This window comes from Grampus griseus, assembly GCF_964374135.1.
Source record: "Grampus griseus genome assembly, chromosome: 8".
NCBI lineage: Eukaryota > Metazoa > Chordata > Mammalia > Artiodactyla > Delphinidae > Grampus > Grampus griseus.
Window position 1 is genome coordinate 16,264,915 of NC_139002.1, and position 20,686 is coordinate 16,285,600.

Here is a 20,686-nt window from a genome sequence, read left to right on the forward strand (position 1 = left end):
TCTTTCATTAGCAGGTTGGGAGGGTGCCACTGCTCTGAGAAGTTAACTTTCACGGCAGGTAACCTTATTTGCGTTGACCAGGTACGTGCAGGATCTTGAGGCCCACATTCCTTAAGAATGGTCTGTCTCCATCTGGGGATCACAAGTCCCCATTTTCCCCACTTTAACCTGCACCCTCCGTTTTCTAGCACAAAACCTGTGAATTCCAGGCCAGACCTTTGACCCCACAGTTGACTGTAGTTTCCCTCTGGTCCGTCATACGGAGAATGCTGCTCAGGGAAAACTTCGGGTCAGACGGGTAGGTTTGTTCTAGGTTTCTAAAGGCACTAGATAGAGACATGATTATAAAAGCAAGAGTTCCTATACAGCTGGGCCTGCGGGATACTGTGAAGCTCTTCTCTCTGACCCAGTGTATTTGTAAGAACCGGATGTATTTGATCCCAGGACCTTACCGGGCTTGAATGTTAAGCCAACTCAAGGTAAGTGGAAATGGACGATGGTCACTTGGATGCCTCTGAAGGGAAGCAGGCTAGGGAAACGACTGGCCTCTGGAGATGACGTGGAGATGGCGTAATGTGCAGGGCTGCACATGCAGCCAGCAAGCTTTGTGTTCATCTGGAGCAGTGTCCCTAGGTGATTTGGTCAAAACCCCTGAGTCCTGGCCCCTAACCTTCTCTTCCCATGTATTCAGCTCTACCTACAAGGACTCCAACACCCTGCACCTCCCTACGGAGCGTTTCTCCCCTGTGCGCCGGTTCTCTGATGGGGCTGCCAGCATCCAGGCCTTCAAAGCTCACCTGGAAAAAATGGGCAACAACAGCAGCATCAAACAGTTGCAGCAGGTAATGGAAGAGATGGCAGGCATCTCTGGAGAAGCGTGGGTAACAGAGACCGCTATTGCAGGAGGACCCGGGTGTTAAACTTTCTACCCCCTTCATGTCAGCAGCACTGAAGTTTTAGAGGTTCCAAAGCAAATAGCTTCCTGACACTCTCCTTACTTCTTGTTATGTCCAGCTTTCCCCAGGAAGGGACTAAATTTTCCCCTTGTCTCTGTAGTTCATTAGAGAGGAATTTCTGGGCTTGTGTTTCAGTGGGAGGCCCCAGGGAACGTCCTTCGAAGCAACCCTGGCATTCCTCTCATGATTTATGGGCACTGGGTCTTGTTGGAGCCTGCTCTGCATTCTTACCACCTGGCATCCTCTCCAGCTGGTATGGAATGGCGCTCCCAGAGGAAGGAAGTGCACCTCCAGGCTTTATAAAGGGCTGGCTTCCTTTCTGCCTTCCTGACGACCAAGCTTCGAGTGGCATGTGCTTTGTACACAGATTTCACACTGGAACCTTTGCTTGTACGCAGGCCATCTTGGTGTTTTCCTTTTGTTCTGCCAGGACAGAGCATGAATGTATTTCGTACACAAATGCCTACGTAAATGGGTTAGTTGCTCCTCAAGGACACTGTTCTTCTATGTGGCTCCTTCTGCCCGTGAGACCTGGGGGCAGATCTGCATCTGCTGACATCACCGCGCGGCGTGGGCCTGGCTGCATCCCATCTGTATTAACCGCTTTCCCTTCAGGAGTGCGAGCAGCTGCAGAAGATGTACGGGGGGCAGATTGATGAAAGAGCCCTGGAGAAGACCCAGCAGCAGCACATGCTGTACCAGCAGGAGCAGCACCATCAAATTCTCCAGCAACAGATTCAAGTAGGCCTCTTCCCTCTTTGCTTTTTCTCCAGCTTCTCTGGAGTTTGCTTTCAGGCTGATTTGCCTGTGAACTTTGGAGGAGATCCCGCAGGGCAAAGAGGAGCTGAGTTGTATGCATGGTTGCTATGTTTGAGTAAAGGTAATCAAACCTTTTGATGAACAACAATAGCATAAATCTTGGTCACAGAGAGTTTCTTCCCTTCCTGAGAACGGCTCTCATTAATCCTCAAGCTCACGAGTGTTCTTTCTCCTTTCCCGCATTTGTTGTAGGATTCTATCTGTCCTCCTCAGCCTTCTCCACCCCTTCAGGCTGCGTGTGAGAATCAGCCCGCCCTCCTCACCCACCAGCTCCAGAGGTAATGAAGCGTGGTGTTTCATGCCTAAGCTGTTGGCCTGACTCTCATGGGCGATACTGACTGACTCTAACATTCACCTTGGAAGAACCCACTTGAAAAGCAGGGAGGCCAGTGTCAATTTTCGTGGCCCCCTAAAACCCCAACTCCCTGTGCCGCTTCATTTTCTTAGCCCCGTGAACAAAGTAACCTGACGCCAGTAATAGAGGAGGCCAGACCGAGGCCCACAGTGACCTCTGCCCCCTTGGGAAGTCTGGGGAAATAAGATGTGGACGGCTCTAAGTAGACTGTGGTGGGCGGTCTGTGCATGTCTGTCTAGCCTGGAGTCTTATCAAAAACCAAAGAAGTAGTTTCCGCCTGTGTGTCAAATGGCGGAAACTAACTGCAAGGCCACCCTGCCACCTCCGGAAGCGCGTTTGCTCATCTGGCTCTGTTGTTTTCAAGGTTAAGGATCCAGCCTGCAAGCCCTCCCCCCAGCCACGCCAGCAACCACCTCTTCAGACCCCCCAGTAACAGCCCTCCCCCCATGAGCAGCGCCATGGTCCAGCCTCACGGTGAGTGCAGAGGTTTATGCCGAACCGTGGTGTGCCGCAGGGAGAAGAGAGGCCTAGCCTGAGTGCCTCAAGCCCTCGATCGATTCGGGTGGCAGAGTGACGTAGTGTTCAAGGGAGGCTGCCTTAGTTTGACTTCTTCTACCAACTCCTGAGCTGTGAGACCTCAGGCGAGTTTGTTAACTTCTGGGCGCCTCAGCTTGCTCAAAGGTGAAATAGGGATGCTAGTACTATTTACTGAATAAATATATATGTTAAATTCTTGAAATAGTCTCCAGAACAAAATAGGTCTCAGTAAAGGTTGACCGTTAATAATATTTTTCATAAAACCCCCTCCAACTCTACCCAATGAAAGGCGACTACCGGAACCTTCCTTCCTGTCATGCCTGGGTTTGGTGATCCACTGGGCACATGGCTCCTCGCTTGTGGGCGTTTAGATGAAGGTGAAGATGAGTGTGCCCTAGTCTGTGGGCCTCAGAGACCAGCACTCTGAGCATTTAGTATTCCAAAAACTGAGGATCTCTTAAGTAACGCCACCCAATGTAGATCCCCTGGAGAGTTCAAATTGCTCTCTAGGCCCTTCCTACCCAAAGTGGGGTCCCCGACGAACAACATCGGTGAGAAGAGTCGAATCTCAGATCTTATCGCAGACCCGCTGAATCAGACTCTACATCTTAGCAAGATCCCCGGGCCGTTTGCATGTGCGTTAGAGTTTGAGAAGCACTGCCCTGGATCAGAGCTCCTCAAAGAATAATCTACAGACCAGCTTTCGGGCAACTTATTGGAACGACAAATTCCTGGAATTACAAATTACTGAATCGGCATTCCGCGGGTCGGGCCCAGGAGAGCCTGTGTTTTCTCGAGTCCTCTAGAGGAGCCTTCGGCATCCTGGCGTTGGAGAAGCACTGCTCTGGGTGGTATGCAGGTTAGGTGTCCTCACTGGCTCCCGTGACTTCCGGCCAGCTGGTAACCCGGGCATTTGGTCACTCTGAGGTTCCTTTCTCTCCAGGTGCTGCATCTCCCTCCCAGTTTCAAGGCTTCCCCTCCCGCAGTGCAGTCTTCCAGCAGCAGCCTGAGAACTGCTCCCCTCCTCCCAGCGTGGCACTAACCTGCTTGGGCCTACAGCAGCCTCCCCAGTCACAGCAGGTGACCATCCAGGTCCAGGAGCCTGTTGACATGCTCAGCAGCATGCCCGGGACAGCTGCAGGCTCTGCTGGCCGGGGCGTCTCCATCAGCCCCAGCGCCAGTCAGGTTCAGATGCAGCACCGGACCAGCCTGATGGCCGCCTTCAGCTATGGGCACCGGCCCTTGTCCAAGCAGCTGAGTGCCGACAGTGCGGAGGCCCACAGGTAAGCCGGCCCAGGGTCACCTAGCCGCCTCTCCAGGTGACCTAGGTGGGAGGAAGCCCCTTAGCAGGGCGAGAGAGGAGGAGGAAAGGAGAAGGGTTCTGACTGGGCTGTGCTCATTTCAGCCTTATTAAAATTGGGGTGGTGGGTTTGGGACGGACTTGAAACCTATATATTGACCCAGGATCAAAATGCTAATGAGACAGAGGAAGACAAGGACAAAGCTACCTTACTATATGTGTGCAAAGAAGAAAGTGGCCAATTAGAGGAGTTGGTAAAAATGCCATTTCCCCTTGTCTGTTCTTTTAGGATTGTTTCTTTCTCTGTCACCCATATTCTAAGAGATGGGTACATCTTAATAGTTCATGACATTGCTACCTTCAACCAGAGGGGATGGGTGGGGATGACGCATACATCTCCATCTTCCCTGCCCCATCCACCGCAGTCCTCTGTACCAGCGGGGGCTCCCCACTGAGGAAGCGTGGTAGCTGTTCCCCTGGGGAGTCTAGCACACTTGTCACATGGATGCCTGGTACTCATTCCCTTTTGTGTCTGCAGCTTGAACGTGAATCGGTTCTCCCCTGCTAACTACGACCAGGCGCATTTACACCCCCATCTGTTTTCGGACCAGTCCCGGGGTTCCCCCAGCAGCTACAGCCCTTCAGCAGGAGTGGGGTTACCTCCCACCCAAGCCCTGAAAGTCCCTCCACTTGACCAGTTCCCCACCTTCCCTCCCAGCGCACATCAGCAGCCACCGCACTATACCGCGTCGGCGCTGCAGCAGGCCCTGCTGTCCCCGACGCCGCCGGACTACGCCCGACACCAGCAGGTCCCCCACATCCTCCAAGGACTGCTCTCCCCCCGGCATTCGCTCACCGGCCACTCGGACATTCGGCTGCCCCCAGCAGAGTTTGCACAGCTCATTAAAAGGCAGCAGCGGCAGCAACAGCAGCAGCAGCAAGAGTACCAAGAACTGTTCAGGCATATGAACCAGGGGGATGCAGGGAGTCTGGCTCCCGGCCTCGGGGGACAGAGTATGACAGAGCGCCAGGCTTTACCGTATCAAAACGCTGACTCTTATCACCACCACCACACCAGCCCCCAGCATCTTCTGCAAATCAGGGCGCAAGAATGTATCTCGCAGGTTTCCTCACCCACCCCGACCCACGGTTACGCTCACCAGCCGGCGCTCGTGCACTCGGAGAGCATGGAGGAGGAGTGCTCGTGTGAGGGGGCCAAGGACGGCTTTCCGGACAGGAAGAACGTGAACACGTTGACCAAAGGTTGCCACGATGGCCCCCTGCTCTTGAGTACTGGCGGGCCCGGGGACCCTGAATCTTTACTAGGAACCGTGAGTCATGTGCAGGAGTTGGGGATACATCCGTACCGACAGCCAGCTGCTGCGTTCAATAGAAATAAGGTGTCCAGCCGAGGTAAGAGCCCCGCAAAGGCCAGTCCTGGGCCAGGCTGCCCTCATTCAGTTAGCTCAGCAGTATTACCTTTCTTCAGCTGGTACTCTGGGTTCCTAAGAAAAAAAGAATTCCTGAGAAGCCCTGCAGCACCGTTTAGGGGAGAAGCACGTAGGAAGTGGGTATTTGGTGGGGAAGGGGATCTGTTTTGAAACTTAAAAGAGAGTGATAGACAATTAACATACAGATAGTACAGTCAGTAAGGTATATTACCTGTTTCCTATATTTGTACCGTGGTTCCTTAGAACCCAGAATTTCTCGGCTGTCATCAGAATAGCTGGCTTTAACCTCTGCGGTAGAATAAAAGCCAGCCGGTGCTAAGGAAACAGGATTTAGTGTAAGTAGTGTTGAACTAACAGTCAGGGCCCCTCAGTCCTGGACATGCCTGTGTTACGAATGCAGTGACCGTGTCACTTAAACCTCAGGTTCTTATTTCCTCATCTGTGAAAAAGGGCGGGAGGAATAACGGTCCTTTGCAGAGTATTTGTGAAGATTAAAACATACACGTATGTATTTATGTTTATGCGTAATGTTTGTGTGTGTGACACAGAGAGAGGGAGAGGGAGAGAGAGGCACACTGGATCATCTGAATGTATGATGTAAATAATTTGAGGTATTATTATTACTCTGATCACTTTGTTAATAAGCTAAACACAGAATATTACAGCATCATAAGGGACCCCATGCCATTTCATTTAGTATCACTGTATAATTAGCGAGCACATTCATTTTCATTTGGGAGGAGATTGGGATTACTGTCAGTAACTTATACTCAGAAGACATTGTTCCACTCGTGTCATGGCATTCACCCTACTCGAAATCTGGACTGACATCCCTCCCATCATCACAGATCTTGAAAACGCGTTTCTCCATGAAATATACAACCCCGAAGCTGGGCACTTCTCCCCATCCTCCCCTTCTTGAAGCTGCCTGCCTCTCCTGCCCTGTCCTTTTAAAGTCAGCACACAAAACTCAACTCCTGGGGGAATTGGGTCCGCTGGCACAGAGCAGGATGGAAGACCTGGCTCTAAATCAGTTTACCTGCAGAGGACCTGGTGCCTTCACGTTGTGCTCATTAAGCACTGATAGGGGTGTGGTTCCATAAAACTCCAGTTAAATCCTGGGCTTTTGGGCAGATGGGTGCCATCCGGTTTGAGGTCTGCACCAGTCAGACGTATCGTGTCCACCTGCGGCTGCTGTGTTTTTAGGCAGACGTAGGATGGTGGGAGGTTCCGGAGCCAGGCCATATGTGGATTGGCTGACAGACTTGGGGATGTTTAGGCTCGGGGGAAGAAACTCAGGAGAGCTGTCGTACCTGTCAGACGGAAAAGGTATGGGGTCATATTATGGGGCAGAACCAAGATCAGGATAGAAGTTGCAGCAGACTTCAGTTCCCTGGGGAAGACCTTCCTGAGAACTTTCCAGAATAGGCTGCTCAGCAGCCTGGGAGCTTCCTGTGGCTGGGAGTGTTCTAGCAGAGGCAGCTTGACGGCATCAGGGATGCTGTGGGAAAGCTTCCTGTGCGAATGACAGCTTTCACCAGAAAAGGAGAAAAGCTGACACTTCCGTAGTGCTTTCCATGTGCCAGACACCAGATGCTGTTCACATAGGAATTTGTCTATTCCTCACAACTCTTACTGTCCCCATTTTACCAGTGAGACACCTGAGGCACAGATTAAGTGATTTGCCCCCAGGGCCCACAGCTCGGGAGTGGCACTGAACCCGAGAGCTACTCACTTCACGCCAGCAGACCCTCGCTGAGCACGCGCTGGGTGTGCAAGGCTCGGGGAACGAGCGAGCGAGCACACAGTAGTGCACACTCCCCACCCGCACCCTGGATTGCCACGTGTGAAAATAACCTTTTGAAATATTTTTTTTCAAAAATACTCTCTCTGAATTCCCTTCACTTTTCCCTCCTGTGTGACTCCTATGTACAGGAAGACCAGGGGGCTTGAATTCGCCTGTGTCCCCTGATTGTCAGAGGAACCCCCTTTCAGCGGGCTTGCAGGTCTGTCTGGGGCCTGAAGGAAGGCAGGACGTGGCTGGTCCAAGTGCCGTGGCAGACCAGGGGAGGGAGAGACCAGTTCTCCGTCAGAGCAGGGGCAGGTTTCCCGCAGCAGGTGACATTTGAGTTGGGTCTTGGTGGATGAAAAGGATTTTGCCGTTTGGATTTAGGGGAGAAGCATGAGGAAAGGCCAGCGGGTGGGAGTGTCTCAGGCACGTTTCTGGGGGGAAGCAAGCTGCCTTGGTCGGTCTGAAGTCTAGTCTACGTGAAGGAGTTAGTAGAAGCTGTGAGGGCCAAGGTTTCCTGAAATCCAGAGGATGATCTGGCTCCAGCCGCTCCCCGCAGTTTTAAATCAGTTCACTTCGCTTCAGGCCGAAACTGCAGTCAGGATTCTTTTTTTTTTGCTGTACGCGGGCCTCTCACTGCCGTGGCCTCTCCCGGCCACGCAGGCTCAGCGGCCACGGCTCACGGGCCCAGCCACTCTGCGGCACGTGGGATCCTCCCGGACCGGGGCGGGAACCTGCGTCCCCTGCATCGGCAGGCGGACTCTCAACCACTGCGCCACCAGGGAAGCCCGCAGTCAGGATTCTTTTGACGAGTCCCTCCCGCCTCTTCCCCAAGCTGAGTGATTACGGTTACTTCTGCCTCTTCCTTCCCCCTAACTTCTTACATCCGCCACCATCGCCGCCATTATTCCTTGCAAGCATCTCTTGTGGTTTCTGGAAGAGTCAAGCCATAAGTACACCCCTAAAGGTTTCAGCTCAAAACTACCCTGTCCTTGTTGCCTCATGATCAGTTTGGCTTCCCCCCCAAAGCCCTCTTTTTTCTTAAATCTTCTTTTCCTGACCTTTGATACGAGCTTTGCTAGAAGCCCTAATCTTAGCTCCTGCCCTGCTTGCCAGTGTATGGTAGAGATGATCCTTCCTGTCTCTGCCCAGTTTACTCTCAACTTACTCTTTAACTTAGCTACGGCGTATGCCTTTTCTTGAATACTATTCACCTTGCCTCTTTCTAACCTCTTTCGACTTCTATTTTCAGACTTTTGGAACCATATATACAATTATCTTTAATAAATAAAGCCCCAAGTTTATTACCCTGTGAGTTTAGAATCCAGTATAGTAAAATAATGCAATAGAGAAAAAATACACCAGGGAAGCCCAAAGCCACTCCAGAGTTAGAGTTAGAATCTCTCCGGGGATGTACCTATGTGTGTTTAAAATTTCTTCTTATCCTGAAGCGCCCCCATTGTCCTTACCTTAAACCTGTGACCACCCCCACACCTAACCGCTCCTCCCATCGTGAGGGATGTTAGCTGGGTGCCCCCTCCGAGAAGGTGTTGTTTAGAGTTGGTCTGCTCTGGGCTTGGTGCTTTCCAGCCAGTTACTCATTTAGCGTTCACAACCACCTTGGGCGTATGTCTTATGATCCCTTTTACAGGAGAAACTAGGCTCCACAATCTCTTCCTGCTTTAACCTGACGTGATTCTACTCTTTTAAAAACATGAGAGCTCACAGTTTTACAATCGCCAAAGAATCATCCGATAATTTGCCCTTCCTTCTGCCAAGAAAGGGTTGTGATGTGCTCCGCCCACCACCCTGCAGGCACGAGGGTGCAGCCCGTCCTTGTTTATGTCTTTGTTGGGGCGACGCCTGCTGCTTGCTCTGATGAGACCTCCATCTCTGTGTAGTTACACACGGGCCCCCAAACACTTCATGTGTTACTTCTGTGATAGAGCAAATTCAGCGAAATTTATTGAATGACTAGGTCAACACAAGACTGTATTTTAGGTCCAGTGGGGAATGCAGGGATGAAAAGGTGGAGAACCTGCCCTCAGGGAGTTCGTGCTGGGGGCTGAAGGTTGGGAGAGACAAGCTCATAAATGGCCTTAAATGAAGCGCTACGTAATGAGTGCTGTAAGAGGTATAATTATAACGAGCAGAGCTACTGGCATCTTCCTAAAATTTCTTAAGGGTCGATTATCAGGGATTGCTGGTGTTAGTCAAGGAAAATTACATGCCATCGTATCAGCGGCCATGCTTACCTATTTCTTTTACAGCCGTATGCCACCAATCAGCGCGGGGCCAGGCACCGCCAGAGCGCTGAGCAGACAGCATGCCAAAGGTCTCTTTGTAATGTGTAGAAGGTTCAGGGCTAGACATGCCCCATGCTGCCTGTAATCTCCTGTCTGCCACTCCAGAAGTAGAAGTAAGGTTTATCTTCCCTCTGTAGTATCACATACACTTGATTTTTTTTTTTTTTTTTTACTTTGCAAATAACTATGATAGCATAACCAGTTTACACAGTGAGATTACCAGCTTGAACTCACAAAGAAAACTGCATCCTCTTCTCCGAGCCTACTCAGCTTCCGCAGCATTGGTGGACTTCAGGCCTCACAGAGGAGTCACATGATGACAGAGACTGGGAGGGTTTACCCCTCAGAACCTTTAGGAGGGATGTGCACATGTCATTTCTCTCATTTTCCCTTAAAACCCAGTAAATGAGTAAGGATGAGTCAACATTGACAGATTCAACAGAGAGTTGTGCAAGCTGCCCCGAGGTTCCCTGGGTAGGTGGGCGCTGCGCTTGGGTCCGTTTGTGTAATTTTTCCCCTTGCGTGATCAGATGATCATCCTTCCTCCTGTACTGTCTCAGGTTTACTTGGGTAAATACCCGAGAATTCTGCCCCCAGCAGTCCTCTTTCCGCATTATTTGTATATCCTGTGGTGAGCTCCGTAGTTCCTCCAGCTGCTGAATTGGCATAAAGAAGGCCAAAGATTTGAGCCCGAATTTCCCGTTCCTTGGCCAGGGGCTTGGTCTGTTTACACACATGCCCGCATTCCCCCACCCCGCCCCCGCAGCTGCCAAACTGGTCAGAGGGTCTCACCTATAGAGTGTCACAGGGGACTTCAAAACGCAGGACTCAACATTCTTACTAAAAATACTTTTCTTGTGTAGTCCTTTACAGTTTATTAAAGACCCTTACACATGTGTTAGCTCTTGAGCCCCCAAACAACCCTCATTTTTCAGATAGGGAAACTGAGGTTAGGAGAGATTAAATGACTTATTCAAGTTCATACACTGTTTGTGATGGAGTTGGAACCTGACTTCAAGTTTCCCGAATTCCTAGTCATATTCTTTTCTTTATGCCTCCTTGCCTCCCATTCTACCCCTTCCAAGTTATATCTGCCAAGCAAAAGATGCCAGCCCTTCCAGATCTTCGACCTGTGAGTTATATTGAAATTTGAACAGACAGAGCCCTGGTTTGTTACCCAACTCCTATTAATAGGCTTTTGTTGCTGTTGTTGTTGGCTGTGCGCGGGCTTTCTCTGGTTGCGGTGAGCGGGGGCTACTCTTCATTGTGGTGCGCGGGCTTCTCATTGCGGTGGCTTCTCTTGTTGTGGAGCATGGGCTCTAGGCACGCGGGCTTCAGTAGCTGTGGCACGTGGGCTCAGTAGTTGTGGCTCGCGGGCTGTAGAGCGCAGGCTCAGTAGCTGTGGCACACGGGCTCAGTTGCTCCGTGGCATGAGGGATCTTCCCGGACCAGGGCTCCAAGCCGTGTCCCTTGCATTGGCAGGCGGATCCTTAACCACTGTGCCACCAGGGAAGTCCTTAATAGACTTCTTTTTCGTCTAGTTTTTCTGTTTGTTTGATTGATTTTGGTTTGGTTTGGTTTGGTTTTTTCGGCTGTGCCTCGAGGCTTCTAGGATCTTGGTTCCCCTACCAGGGATTGAACCTGGGACCTAGCAATGAGAGCGCCGAGTCTTAACCACTGGACCGCCAGGGAGCTCCCTTTCGTCTAGTTTTTAGCTTCCATTTGTCGCTCCTAAACCAGAGGCTTCTTTTCCTGGAAGTTAAAGTTTCAGTGACTCACTTGTTCACTTACCTATGGGTAAATTGCCCCCATAATTCTGGAAGCAGGATTCTGTGATAAAATCATTTTCTTGTTTGTTTTTGTCAACTGGTTCATTGTGCCCCATCCACTCAGAAGTAACATCTCTGAAATGAGTATGAGTCTTTACTGAGCTCATAACAGAGTACCAAGCTCAAGTAAGCCCTTTACCCACCTGTGGAGTAGGTCCTGTTTTACAGATGAAGAGACTGAGACCCAGTGAAGTCAGTTAACTTGCCCAGGATCCCCCACCTCAGGAATCCTGGTGAAGCCAGGATCCAAGCCCAGGTCTTCCTGACCCCAGAGCTAGTGCTTCTGAGCTCTAGGCCAGGGAGTCAGGAAGGCTCGTCATGTGATTGTCAAGCAATAGCTCGCTCTGTCTTGGTGGCACTTTCAGGTGTGTTGGCACCAGACCCAAAGGCTGTGAAGAGAGCAGGCTAGGAGGACAGCATCCATGGGACCTTCTCAAAGGCAGGGCCAAAAGGAGGGTAGGTGTTTGGGTTTGGAGAAACCCCATTCTCAGGAATAAAAATAGATTTAAAAAAAGAGAGGTGGGTTGGGGGAGGGAGATTCAGCATACATATCAGATAAACACAGTGAGGCCTCTGGAAGAGGTGGGAAGGAACTGAATGTCAAGACCCAGGGCTTATACATGCTGTTAGCCTTGCCATTTCCTCACGTTTGATAATCATCCTTTAAAAATCTTTAAACGGGAGAGCTCTCGCGTTTGTCTTTGGGAGAGCAAGGAGGTGCAGCTCATGAGATTTGCATCCAGCTCTATAGTCCAGAAAAAAGGAGCCCCAGGGAATTGAGTGGATGGGGTTAGCGATCAAAGAAGAAAGTATAGGCATTAGAAAACACTTCGGAAAAGTAAGAAGCAGCTATTCGTGTTCCTTCCTGGCAAAGCAGACTCAAGAGCCAGGCCCTCACTCCACAGAGGCAGCCTTGCACCACTTCCTGCCGGTGGCTTTTGTTTGGCCCTGCGGCCAGCACGTGAGCTATGTCCACTGAGAGGAATCGGGCTGGGTGGGTAGGATGGGTGACCTAATCCCACAGAGCAAGCCCTGGCGTAGGCTTTCTTTTATCTTCCTCTCGCTGCTGGCTTTTAGCTTTCAGTAGCAAAAGCGGTGGCTCCTGGCTCTTCCTTTGACCTCTTTGCTCAAAGAACTTTCAAACGATTTCTCACTTGACTTCATTTTTGGTAGTTTGGAAGCTCCCATCCTTTCACTTTTCTCCAGAGCGTTTTGCATTACCAGCAACGTGCATGTCACTTTGTTCCCCTCCCTTCCCGTCCTGCCTCAGCCCCTGAACCCAGGCCTCACCTTGATGGTTACGGAGACCATTTGAATATAGAGACCTGAAACCCTTTAACCATCACTCAAGCAGCGCATTTTACTTTCGTTATTCAAATAGATACTGGGATGGTAGCATTAGGACTGTATTTCCTATTAAAATTTGTTTAAAAACCTGGTCTCGCTAAGGTACAGTTCATCAGGAGATGAGCCCAATAGTTGCCAGGGAGCTTTAACCCAGAAAAACCAACCAAGCAAAGGAAACGTACGTTGAAGTTCTAGGCTCTTAAGGACTGGAGCCAGGAGTGCCACCAGGAGGATCCTGTCAACTTAGGTGTGGCCCTGGTATTCTTCTTGACCATCCTTGGCCAAGAAGAAGAAATGCTCAGTCTTCATGAATTCCTCTTTCTCTCCAAAATCCAGTCCACAGGGTTATATGACTCTGACAGGTGGCTAACCCACATTAAGAGAGTGTTTATTAATATCAGTTAAAGAGATTATTATTAAACGCTGGGAAGAGGACAGTGTTCTGGAATAGTGAAGGCTCACAAACTTGCATAGAATACATGAGGGCTTGTCTTCCAAGAATTTACAGTTTAGTATGAATACTTAAGACAAGTATGCAATTGAAGATGGTGCCAGGAATAACATTAGAGTAATCAGAGTCCAATAGAGTCTTCTGACGTTTAAAGGAAGGAAAGATCTATTTCTGTTTGAAAGGGAAATTTTCATAAAAATTATAACATTTGAGCTGGACCTAGAAGGATGAGTTGATTCGGATTGGCAGGAATGGAAGTAAAAGAATCAAGCATTTCCAGAGACAGAGAACAGTGAGAGCAAATGCATTGAACTGTCCATGGTCCCATTTGACCAGAGCTTAGAATGTAGAGGAGAGTCGTGTGGCGTACTCATGGGAAGAGAGGCTGGGACGGTGTTGTGAAAATGAGGGGTTTGGGGCTCCCCTATGGAAAGGTTAGTCTTTGTAGGACGGTGCTAGAGGGATGGTTAGGAGGCTTTTATAGTGATCCAGGCAAGAGGTAACAGGACTTCAGTGGAAGCAGTGAGATTAGTAAGAAAGAGACTGAAGTGGCCAACATTGGAGGGACACATTCTTCCGACTTAAGATGCTGTGGAGCCAGGAGTAAGGAATCAGTATGAACTGCACAAGCTCAGCATACCCAGAAGATTAGGAAAGTAGGCACCAAAACCAGGATGTCTGAAAGAGATTGTGGGGGAAAGCCGATGAGTTTAGAATTGGACATGTTGAGTCCAATTGAATTGGACAGGTTGAAAGATACCTAGTAAATAGTTAGAATTTTGGATCTGGAGCCTAAAAGAGCATTTCTATAATTCTTTATAGAGAAGCAGTGTAGTTGAAGTCGTGAAAATAGATGATACTGCCAAAGCAAGTGTGGGGAGAGAGAGACAGTCAAGGATAGAGACGTAAAGAGCGAAGGAGCTGGGGGCAGCAGTCAGAGGAGGAGAGGAGGGGACTGGGTGGTGTGCAGAGGGGAAGCCAAGGAAGGGGAGAGAGGCGTCCACAGGGTGGAGGCCATCCTCCTAGGCTAGAGGTCCTGAAAGCGCCAAGAATGATTCTTCTGTACATCTAGGTGTGGGAACGTAGCACTATCAAATCAACAGAGAAATGAAGAAAAAAAGAAAAGGTTCAGTGTGATCCAGCCAACCACTGATATGTGGGATTTTTTTTCTCCTAAGGGTGTGATCCCTGCAAGAGAGAGCCTCGGCTTTGCTGTTAAGACTCAGGGTTGGCAGGCTGGTCCAGGCTCCTCTGAGCATCACCAGCCAGCTGAGGATGAGCGGAGAGTGCGCACGTGGCCCTCACCATTGCCCACTGTCCCTTGCGAGACATTTCTTTGGTGAGAGTTGCCAGTGTTGGGAGAAACTCTAGGTCTGCTGACCCTATTTTGCTCTGTCCCCTCAGAGTCTGTCCTAGGGAACTGCATGGATAGAAGTTCTCCAGGACAAGCGATGGAGCTGCCAGATCACAATGGACTTGGGTACCCAGCACACCCCTCAGTCAGTGAACACCACAGGCCCCGGACCCTCCAGAGACACCACACGATCCAGAACAGTGACGACGCTTATGTATGTTGGCCCCCTCCTGCTTTCCGGAAGTGGGTCCTTGAAAACAGAACTTAGGAATGCGGGGTGGCATCTACCCTCCTTCTCCTCAGCCAGAGTCCGGCGCCTCCGGGCACTAAGGGAGCATTTCTCGGAATCACCGTAACAAGCAATCCTGAACTCCAGGAGCATCTCCGTAGAACCTGAGCTCCACATTTGAGACTGAGGAATCAAGAACGGTTGCCGTCTGTTTCCTCTTGTCTTAGTTATTGAACTTCTCCCCAGACAGTCTAAACTCAGGCCCCAGCAAATGAGCCTTCAGGCTCTTGGTTAGTTTTCTGGCAGCTACACTGAATTCATTCAGATAAGGGAGCTAATCCACTCGGCAAAGCGCCGTTTCCTTAGGGCAGACTCGCAGGCAGCATGTCTAATACAGCAGCAACCAACCACGTGTGGCTTTTCAATTTTAAATGTCATTAAAACAAAATAAAATTGAAAACTGAGTTCTTTAGTCGCACTAGTCACATTTCAGGGCTCAGTAGCCCTTGTGGCTGCTGGCTTCCTACGGGGCAGGTACAGAACATTCCCATCCTCGCAGAGAGTGCTGTTGACAGTGCTGTCCTAAGACAGACTCCTCATGGTAATGAGATAGGTCAGAAACCTGGCACTGGAAGGCCATGTCGATGTCAAGGGCATCTGACCACCAGCTGAGGTCACCGTGCCCCTCCCTTCCCACACTACCCCCAGCCCCAGCCTCAGCTTCCCGCGGGGCCGCCATTGCCGCATCCCCCTTTAGATGGCCCTGCAGAGGAAGGGAGTCTGGGTGGTAGTGCTTGAGGCCGGCCGTTGCCTGGGCTCTTTTGGAGGGCACAGCTGTCTCTAGGGGTCCCTGAGGGTGGCGCGTTTTCTGATATCCTTACTTCTTTCCCTAATTGTTTCCTGCAGGTGCAGCTGGATAACTTGCCTGGCATGAGTCTCGTGGCTGGGAAAGCACTTAGTTCTGCCCGGATGTCAGATGCGGTTCTCAGTCAGTCCTCGCTCATGGGGAGCCAGCAGTTCCAGGATGGGGAGAATGAGGGTGAGGGGTGTTATGCGTGGGGCAGCCCGGAGAAGTTCCTGGAGGGGCCCCCCTTTCATGGTCACCAGTGACTACTCCCCTCTTGTACAAACAGCCCATGGGAAGCCACGGCATCCCCAAGGGGTTCTGTCTGGATACAGCCTTTCCCCAGTTCTCCTGCACCGAGTGTGAGTGCGTGAAGGAGCGCGCCTCCGGGTTGAGGGCAGGGGCGTCACACTTCTGTCTGCAGCGCTCTGTTAAGATGCTCCTTCCATAACTCTTTCTGGTTCTGATGAGAGGGCACCGTGTCCTCATGTCTGTCTCCCTTTAGGACCAGTAGAGGGAGGGTATCATAGTTGCTATAAAGCCCAGGCTCGGGAGCGGACAGGTCTGCGGTAAATTCTCACTGCCCTTTACCGGCTCCACAGGTTAAGGCGTTTAACCTTTCTGAGCCCCAGGGTCCTCCCCTGTAAAGGGACAGACAGAGCCCCTGTCCTAGATAGTGCTGTGAGCATTAACTAGCTTGGGGGGTTTAAAGTGCTTAGGCCAGTGTCCTGAGTACAGAGCGTGCCCAGGAGTCAGTGTCTGCCAGCCGCGAGGGTGTCCTCCACACCACAGGAGCTGACGGTGCTTGACGGTGGGAGACTGTAAAGGAAGAGGGAAAAACGGACACTGGGGACAACAGGAAGGAGCCTGGCCCCCAGCCACGGTCACTAGCCAGACCGAGGGCCTGTAGAGTTCAGGGCTGGGAGTCGGGCTACGGAAGGTTCAGACTTCTCCTCCACCTCCGTCTACCTCTTGCCTACCTACCACCCCGCTGCCCGCACATCTCCCATGTTGCTTCTGGTCTTGCAGAATGCGGGGAGAGTCTTGGAGGTCACGAGCATCCAGACCTGACTGACGGCAGCCAGCATTTAAACGCCTCTTGCTACCCGTCCACGTGTATTACAGACATACTGCTCAGCTACAAGCACCCCGAGGTCTCCTTCAGCATGGAACAGGCAGGCGTGTAGCAAAAGATGGAGGGTGAGTATCACCCTGGCTGGGGCCAGACCAGCCCTTCGGCCCAGTACCAGCTCCTGATCCCATCAGGAGATTCCTTCCATGTGAACTTGAGCCAGTGAACTTGACAACGCCACGTTTCCCATCAAGGTCTTTGTGTCTTCCTGTTCCTTCATTAAGCACTACGCCAGTTGTTTGGGGGTGGATGCTGGCCATAGTCCCTTGGTTGAATTATGGGGGATAAGACGTGTTATAGGTGCCACAGCCTCCACAGAGTAAGGGAGCTTAGGGCTTCAGAGGACAGATGGGACCTCTGGCCAGGGTAATGGGAGAGGAGGTGACCCTTGAACTCAGTCCTGAAGGATGAAATTCAGCAAGAAAACATGGCCAGCCAGATTTTGTTAAGGCTGTGCTGCAAGTGGCAAAATATTCCAGAAATGTGTGATTAGAGGCCAGTGGTAGAGAACGGATAAACAGTCCAGTCTGGCTGGAGTAACGCCTAAACGCACACAGCAGGTGGTATCGGTTCTGTCTTTGAGAATTCATTGACAGAAAAGACTTGATGGAAGTTAAGCCACCTGGCGAATCCATACTAGGCAGAACTCTCTAAATATCTGAGGTAAAGCGCACCTATGTTTTTTTTCTTTTTTAAGTTTTCGGTGGAATATATGAGTCTCTCTCTTTGGAAACTAATTCTCTGTGTCTGCTGCTCTGTTGCAGGTTTATGTACCGCGCGGGAATGAAAAGGATGACTTTAAACCAACAGTATCTAGCAGCATTGCGCCAAGTTGCCATTGTGTTTCCCTCCACCCAGAATGTCGGCTCCTTTCCTCACATTTGGTTCATCAGCGTGCTGTTCTTTTGGGTTCTGAGGGGGGTTTTGCCACGTTCGCCTGTATGACCAAGTCACCAAGGAAATAAACAGGAAATCCATGTTCGCCACCTTTCGTGAAAGTGTATTTGAGTTGGTGGTTTTGTTTGGTTTTGGTTTGGATTATTTTTGATTGTTTTTTTTTAAGTATGTTTTCTTTTGGAGGTGATTTTCTTTCTTTTTTTCTTTCTTTCTTTCCTTTTTTTGAGACAGAAGAGCAAAGCAGTTAGTGTACGGTGGCCAGGGGCGCAGAGCCACTCCCCTCCCTGGCCTCCGTCCACAGAGCGCCCTCCAGTCCCTGCACTGCTCTTCCGCAGGAGCAGAAGCTAGAGGGTAACATCCTCTGGAATCTTAGCAGCTGGACAAAGAGACAGAGGAAGGGATGACAGCCTTTGGCCCTTGGAGAGCAAAAAGAGAAACCCCAAGCCTGGAACCTGGAGAGGTCTTTGCTGCTGGGATCCACTGAAAAACATGTCTGGCCCAGCCGAGGTCATATGAGAATGTTAGCACGGAGGCTGCGAGTGGCCTGGCGTCGATGGGTTGCCAGTTAGAACATCTGTTTGGTGTGTAACTCGGCTCCCCTCTTACAACCTGGAAAGTTGGTTGCCTTTATCATCCTGCTGGTTCTACCCATGGACTGAACACCCGACAGTGGTACACTATGCTTTTGTGTCACCTTTTATTCTCATTTTATATTGTGCTATAACAAGGATTGTTGCTCCGTATATATATATACATATATATATATATATATGGATGTATATGTATACATCCATATATACATACATATAATGCTTTTCCTTTTCAGCCTCTTTGTCACAGGCAAGAAGAACAGGAGGTTGTCTTGGGTCCTGCCTCTCTCCTAACTTCTCCTTCTCCCTGGGCATCCTCAGCCCCTATTTTAATTCTTGATCATGTAGGAATTGTTTTTGGTAAATGTTGATATTATTGTTATTATTATTGTTATTATTATTATTAATAAATAAAAACAAAAGGAATTTTTGTTTAAAAGAGAAATGTTTAACCAGATTCTGTTCTATTTGAATTGTGACTTGCACCTTTTGTTCAAAGTATTTTATTTAGACCTTGTAATTGTGAACCGTTCTCACTCGTGCCAGTGACAGATGTAGTGGTCTCCTTTCCCCCAGCTGAAGCAGTGCATATGCAATAGCTATTATTTGTGTCATTATCTTTATTTTTCTTCGCTGTTAGAAACCAAAGTCTTCTCTGCTGGCTGGGGGCTGACAGAGGATCTGGGTTATCGCCTTCCGATCTTCAAAACAAGGAAGAGGTGTTAAATATCCCGACTCTTGATCCATTTTGCTGGGAAAGCAGAGTAAAAGGTCCCCCGGCGCCTCCTAGTCTTTCACCCTGAATTTGCACAGAGGAAAGCGGGTTCCCAGCATGGCCATCCTGGTGTTGCTGACAGGATCCCCATGCAGCTTGGCCTTCTCACTGATGTTGGCAGCTCAGCTCCTGGACCCGGTATCCCTCGAGTGGGTTTCTGCAGTGCAAGAGCCTTTCCTGGGATCTCTCCGTGTCTCCTTGGTCCCCAAATCCCCTCCACTTGGTGTGGCCACCAGCTGCTCACCTTCTGGAAGCAACCGAGACAGCCCAGACAGCCACTGTTGACTTCTCCGGGCTCGTTGCACTTCCCATGCTGGCCTCCCACCACGTGCTCAGCCTGTTTTGTTCACGGTGCTGATGGACCGAGCAGACTGCCGCCCCCCTGCGACCACCCAGACGAAAGCCAGTGAGCCTATTAACCGTGCCATCTTGCGAACTACACTTTTAAAAAATCATTGCTTTGTATTGTAGTGACCAATATGCGCAGTATATGTTGAATGTATATGAACATACTTTCCTATTTCTGTTCTTTGACAATGTCAGAGTATTTTTTTTCTTTCTCATTTATGTTGAACTAAAAAAGGATTAAAAACCTCCAGACCCAAGTTGCAGTAAGACCTTTAGTCGTTTCTTGGTGGGCACTTACAACTTAGTAACTTGGTTGGACAGTAGGGGATTGTGCAAATAAACACCTGATTATGATCTTACGTTGATATGTTTCTTGCCTTTGTGGTTTGGAGTCTAGTTGGGAGAAACGCTCAGGCTGGAAGCTGGAATGCTGGAGGCTGAGGGCGTGTAGCGTGGGGCTTTGAGCAGCGCTTTATCTCACCCCGCCTTTCGAGACGAGCATTCTCTAGAAGGCTGAAGGCTCCATGCTGGGTCGTCAGGCACCTGGCTTGGACTCTGGCCCCTCAGAAGGGAACGTTAGAGTTTGCTGAGTCGGGTGGAAAACATTCCTTGAGAGCGTACTATTGAAGGAGTAAAAGGAGGACCTCAAAGAGTTGGCACAGGCTGGGGCCTTTATGGGGTGACCTCAGTCAGCCCAGGGATACGATCAACTCTAAGTGTTAGGATGGAAGGGGACTTTTGCTATAGTTTTCCCGCTTTTTCCATGGCTGGACTCCAGAGGGCAGGGTAGAATTTCTAGCAGGGTCCCAGCCACGGCTGACAGATAGCTGGTGGAAGGCCCTTCTATGAAGAAAGATTACAAAAGCTGGAAATACGGAGTTCCTAGGAAGAAGAGGGAGAGGAGGGAGTCCGTGGTGGACCAGAAAGTCGCTGTGGGACTGTTTAGAACAGGAAAAAGCCTTCTCAATAAGGGTCTTCTAGAAATCATCTGAGTGTGTACACAGGTCCATGGAAGGCTGGGAGTGTCTCTGAAACCAAACAGCGATAAACCCAGATGACTTCAAACCATTTGTAAGAACCTTTTACGGGAGGTGCCACGCCCTCCTGAATGCAGCCAAGATGCCTTTGAGATGAGCTCAGGGCCCTGCCTCCTGGATGCAGGCCCTGAGGTCTGAACTCTAGAAGATGGAAGCCCTGCTGACAGATCCTTACTCGTCTCTCTGACTTTGTGGTAGCCCCCAGCCCGTTCCACCGGCACAGATCAAGAATTCGGAAGGCTGGCGTGCCTGCCAAGGAGCCAGACGTCTGCTCCTGCTGCCTCATCTCCCAGGCGGGAGGGCAGGAGAGAATCTTGGTTGGTTACAATGCCCTGCCCTG

General features: G+C 50.3%; 1 protein-coding gene and 1 long non-coding RNA gene across 6 annotated transcripts in view; one reads left to right on the forward strand and one right to left on the reverse strand.

Moving 5' to 3' along the window:
• Positions 1-19,668, forward strand: part of SIK3 (SIK family kinase 3) — a gene marked incomplete at its 5' end in the record, with an annotated part of 247,277 nt that extends 227,609 nt beyond the window's left edge. For 3 of the 5 annotated variants that reach the window (XM_082660899.1, XM_082660900.1, XM_082660903.1), the window contains 10 exons: positions 692-842; positions 1,572-1,697; positions 1,968-2,053; positions 2,495-2,604; positions 3,611-3,950; positions 4,506-5,380; positions 14,545-14,708; positions 15,630-15,762; positions 16,597-16,767; positions 17,464-19,668. In XM_082660899.1, the coding sequence (XP_082517025.1) occupies positions 692-842; positions 1,572-1,697; positions 1,968-2,053; positions 2,495-2,604; positions 3,611-3,950; positions 4,506-5,380; positions 14,545-14,708; positions 15,630-15,762; positions 16,597-16,754 (2,143 nt within the window). In that variant the 3' untranslated portion in view covers positions 16,755-16,767; positions 17,464-19,668. The remainder of the gene's footprint in view (positions 1-691; positions 843-1,571; positions 1,698-1,967; positions 2,054-2,494; positions 2,605-3,610; positions 3,951-4,505; positions 5,381-14,544; positions 14,709-15,629; positions 15,763-16,596; positions 16,768-17,463) is intronic. The other 2 variants (XM_082660901.1, XM_082660902.1) reach the window with 1 other exon arrangement.
• LOC309826632 lies at positions 5,629-9,868 on the reverse strand. The gene is made up of 3 exons (XR_014297120.1): positions 9,463-9,868; positions 6,458-6,731; positions 5,629-5,733 (listed from the first exon to the last, which is right to left on the reverse strand). It is a non-coding gene; the product is annotated as an uncharacterized lncRNA (long non-coding RNA).
• Positions 19,669-20,686: the final 1,018 nt, after the last annotated feature.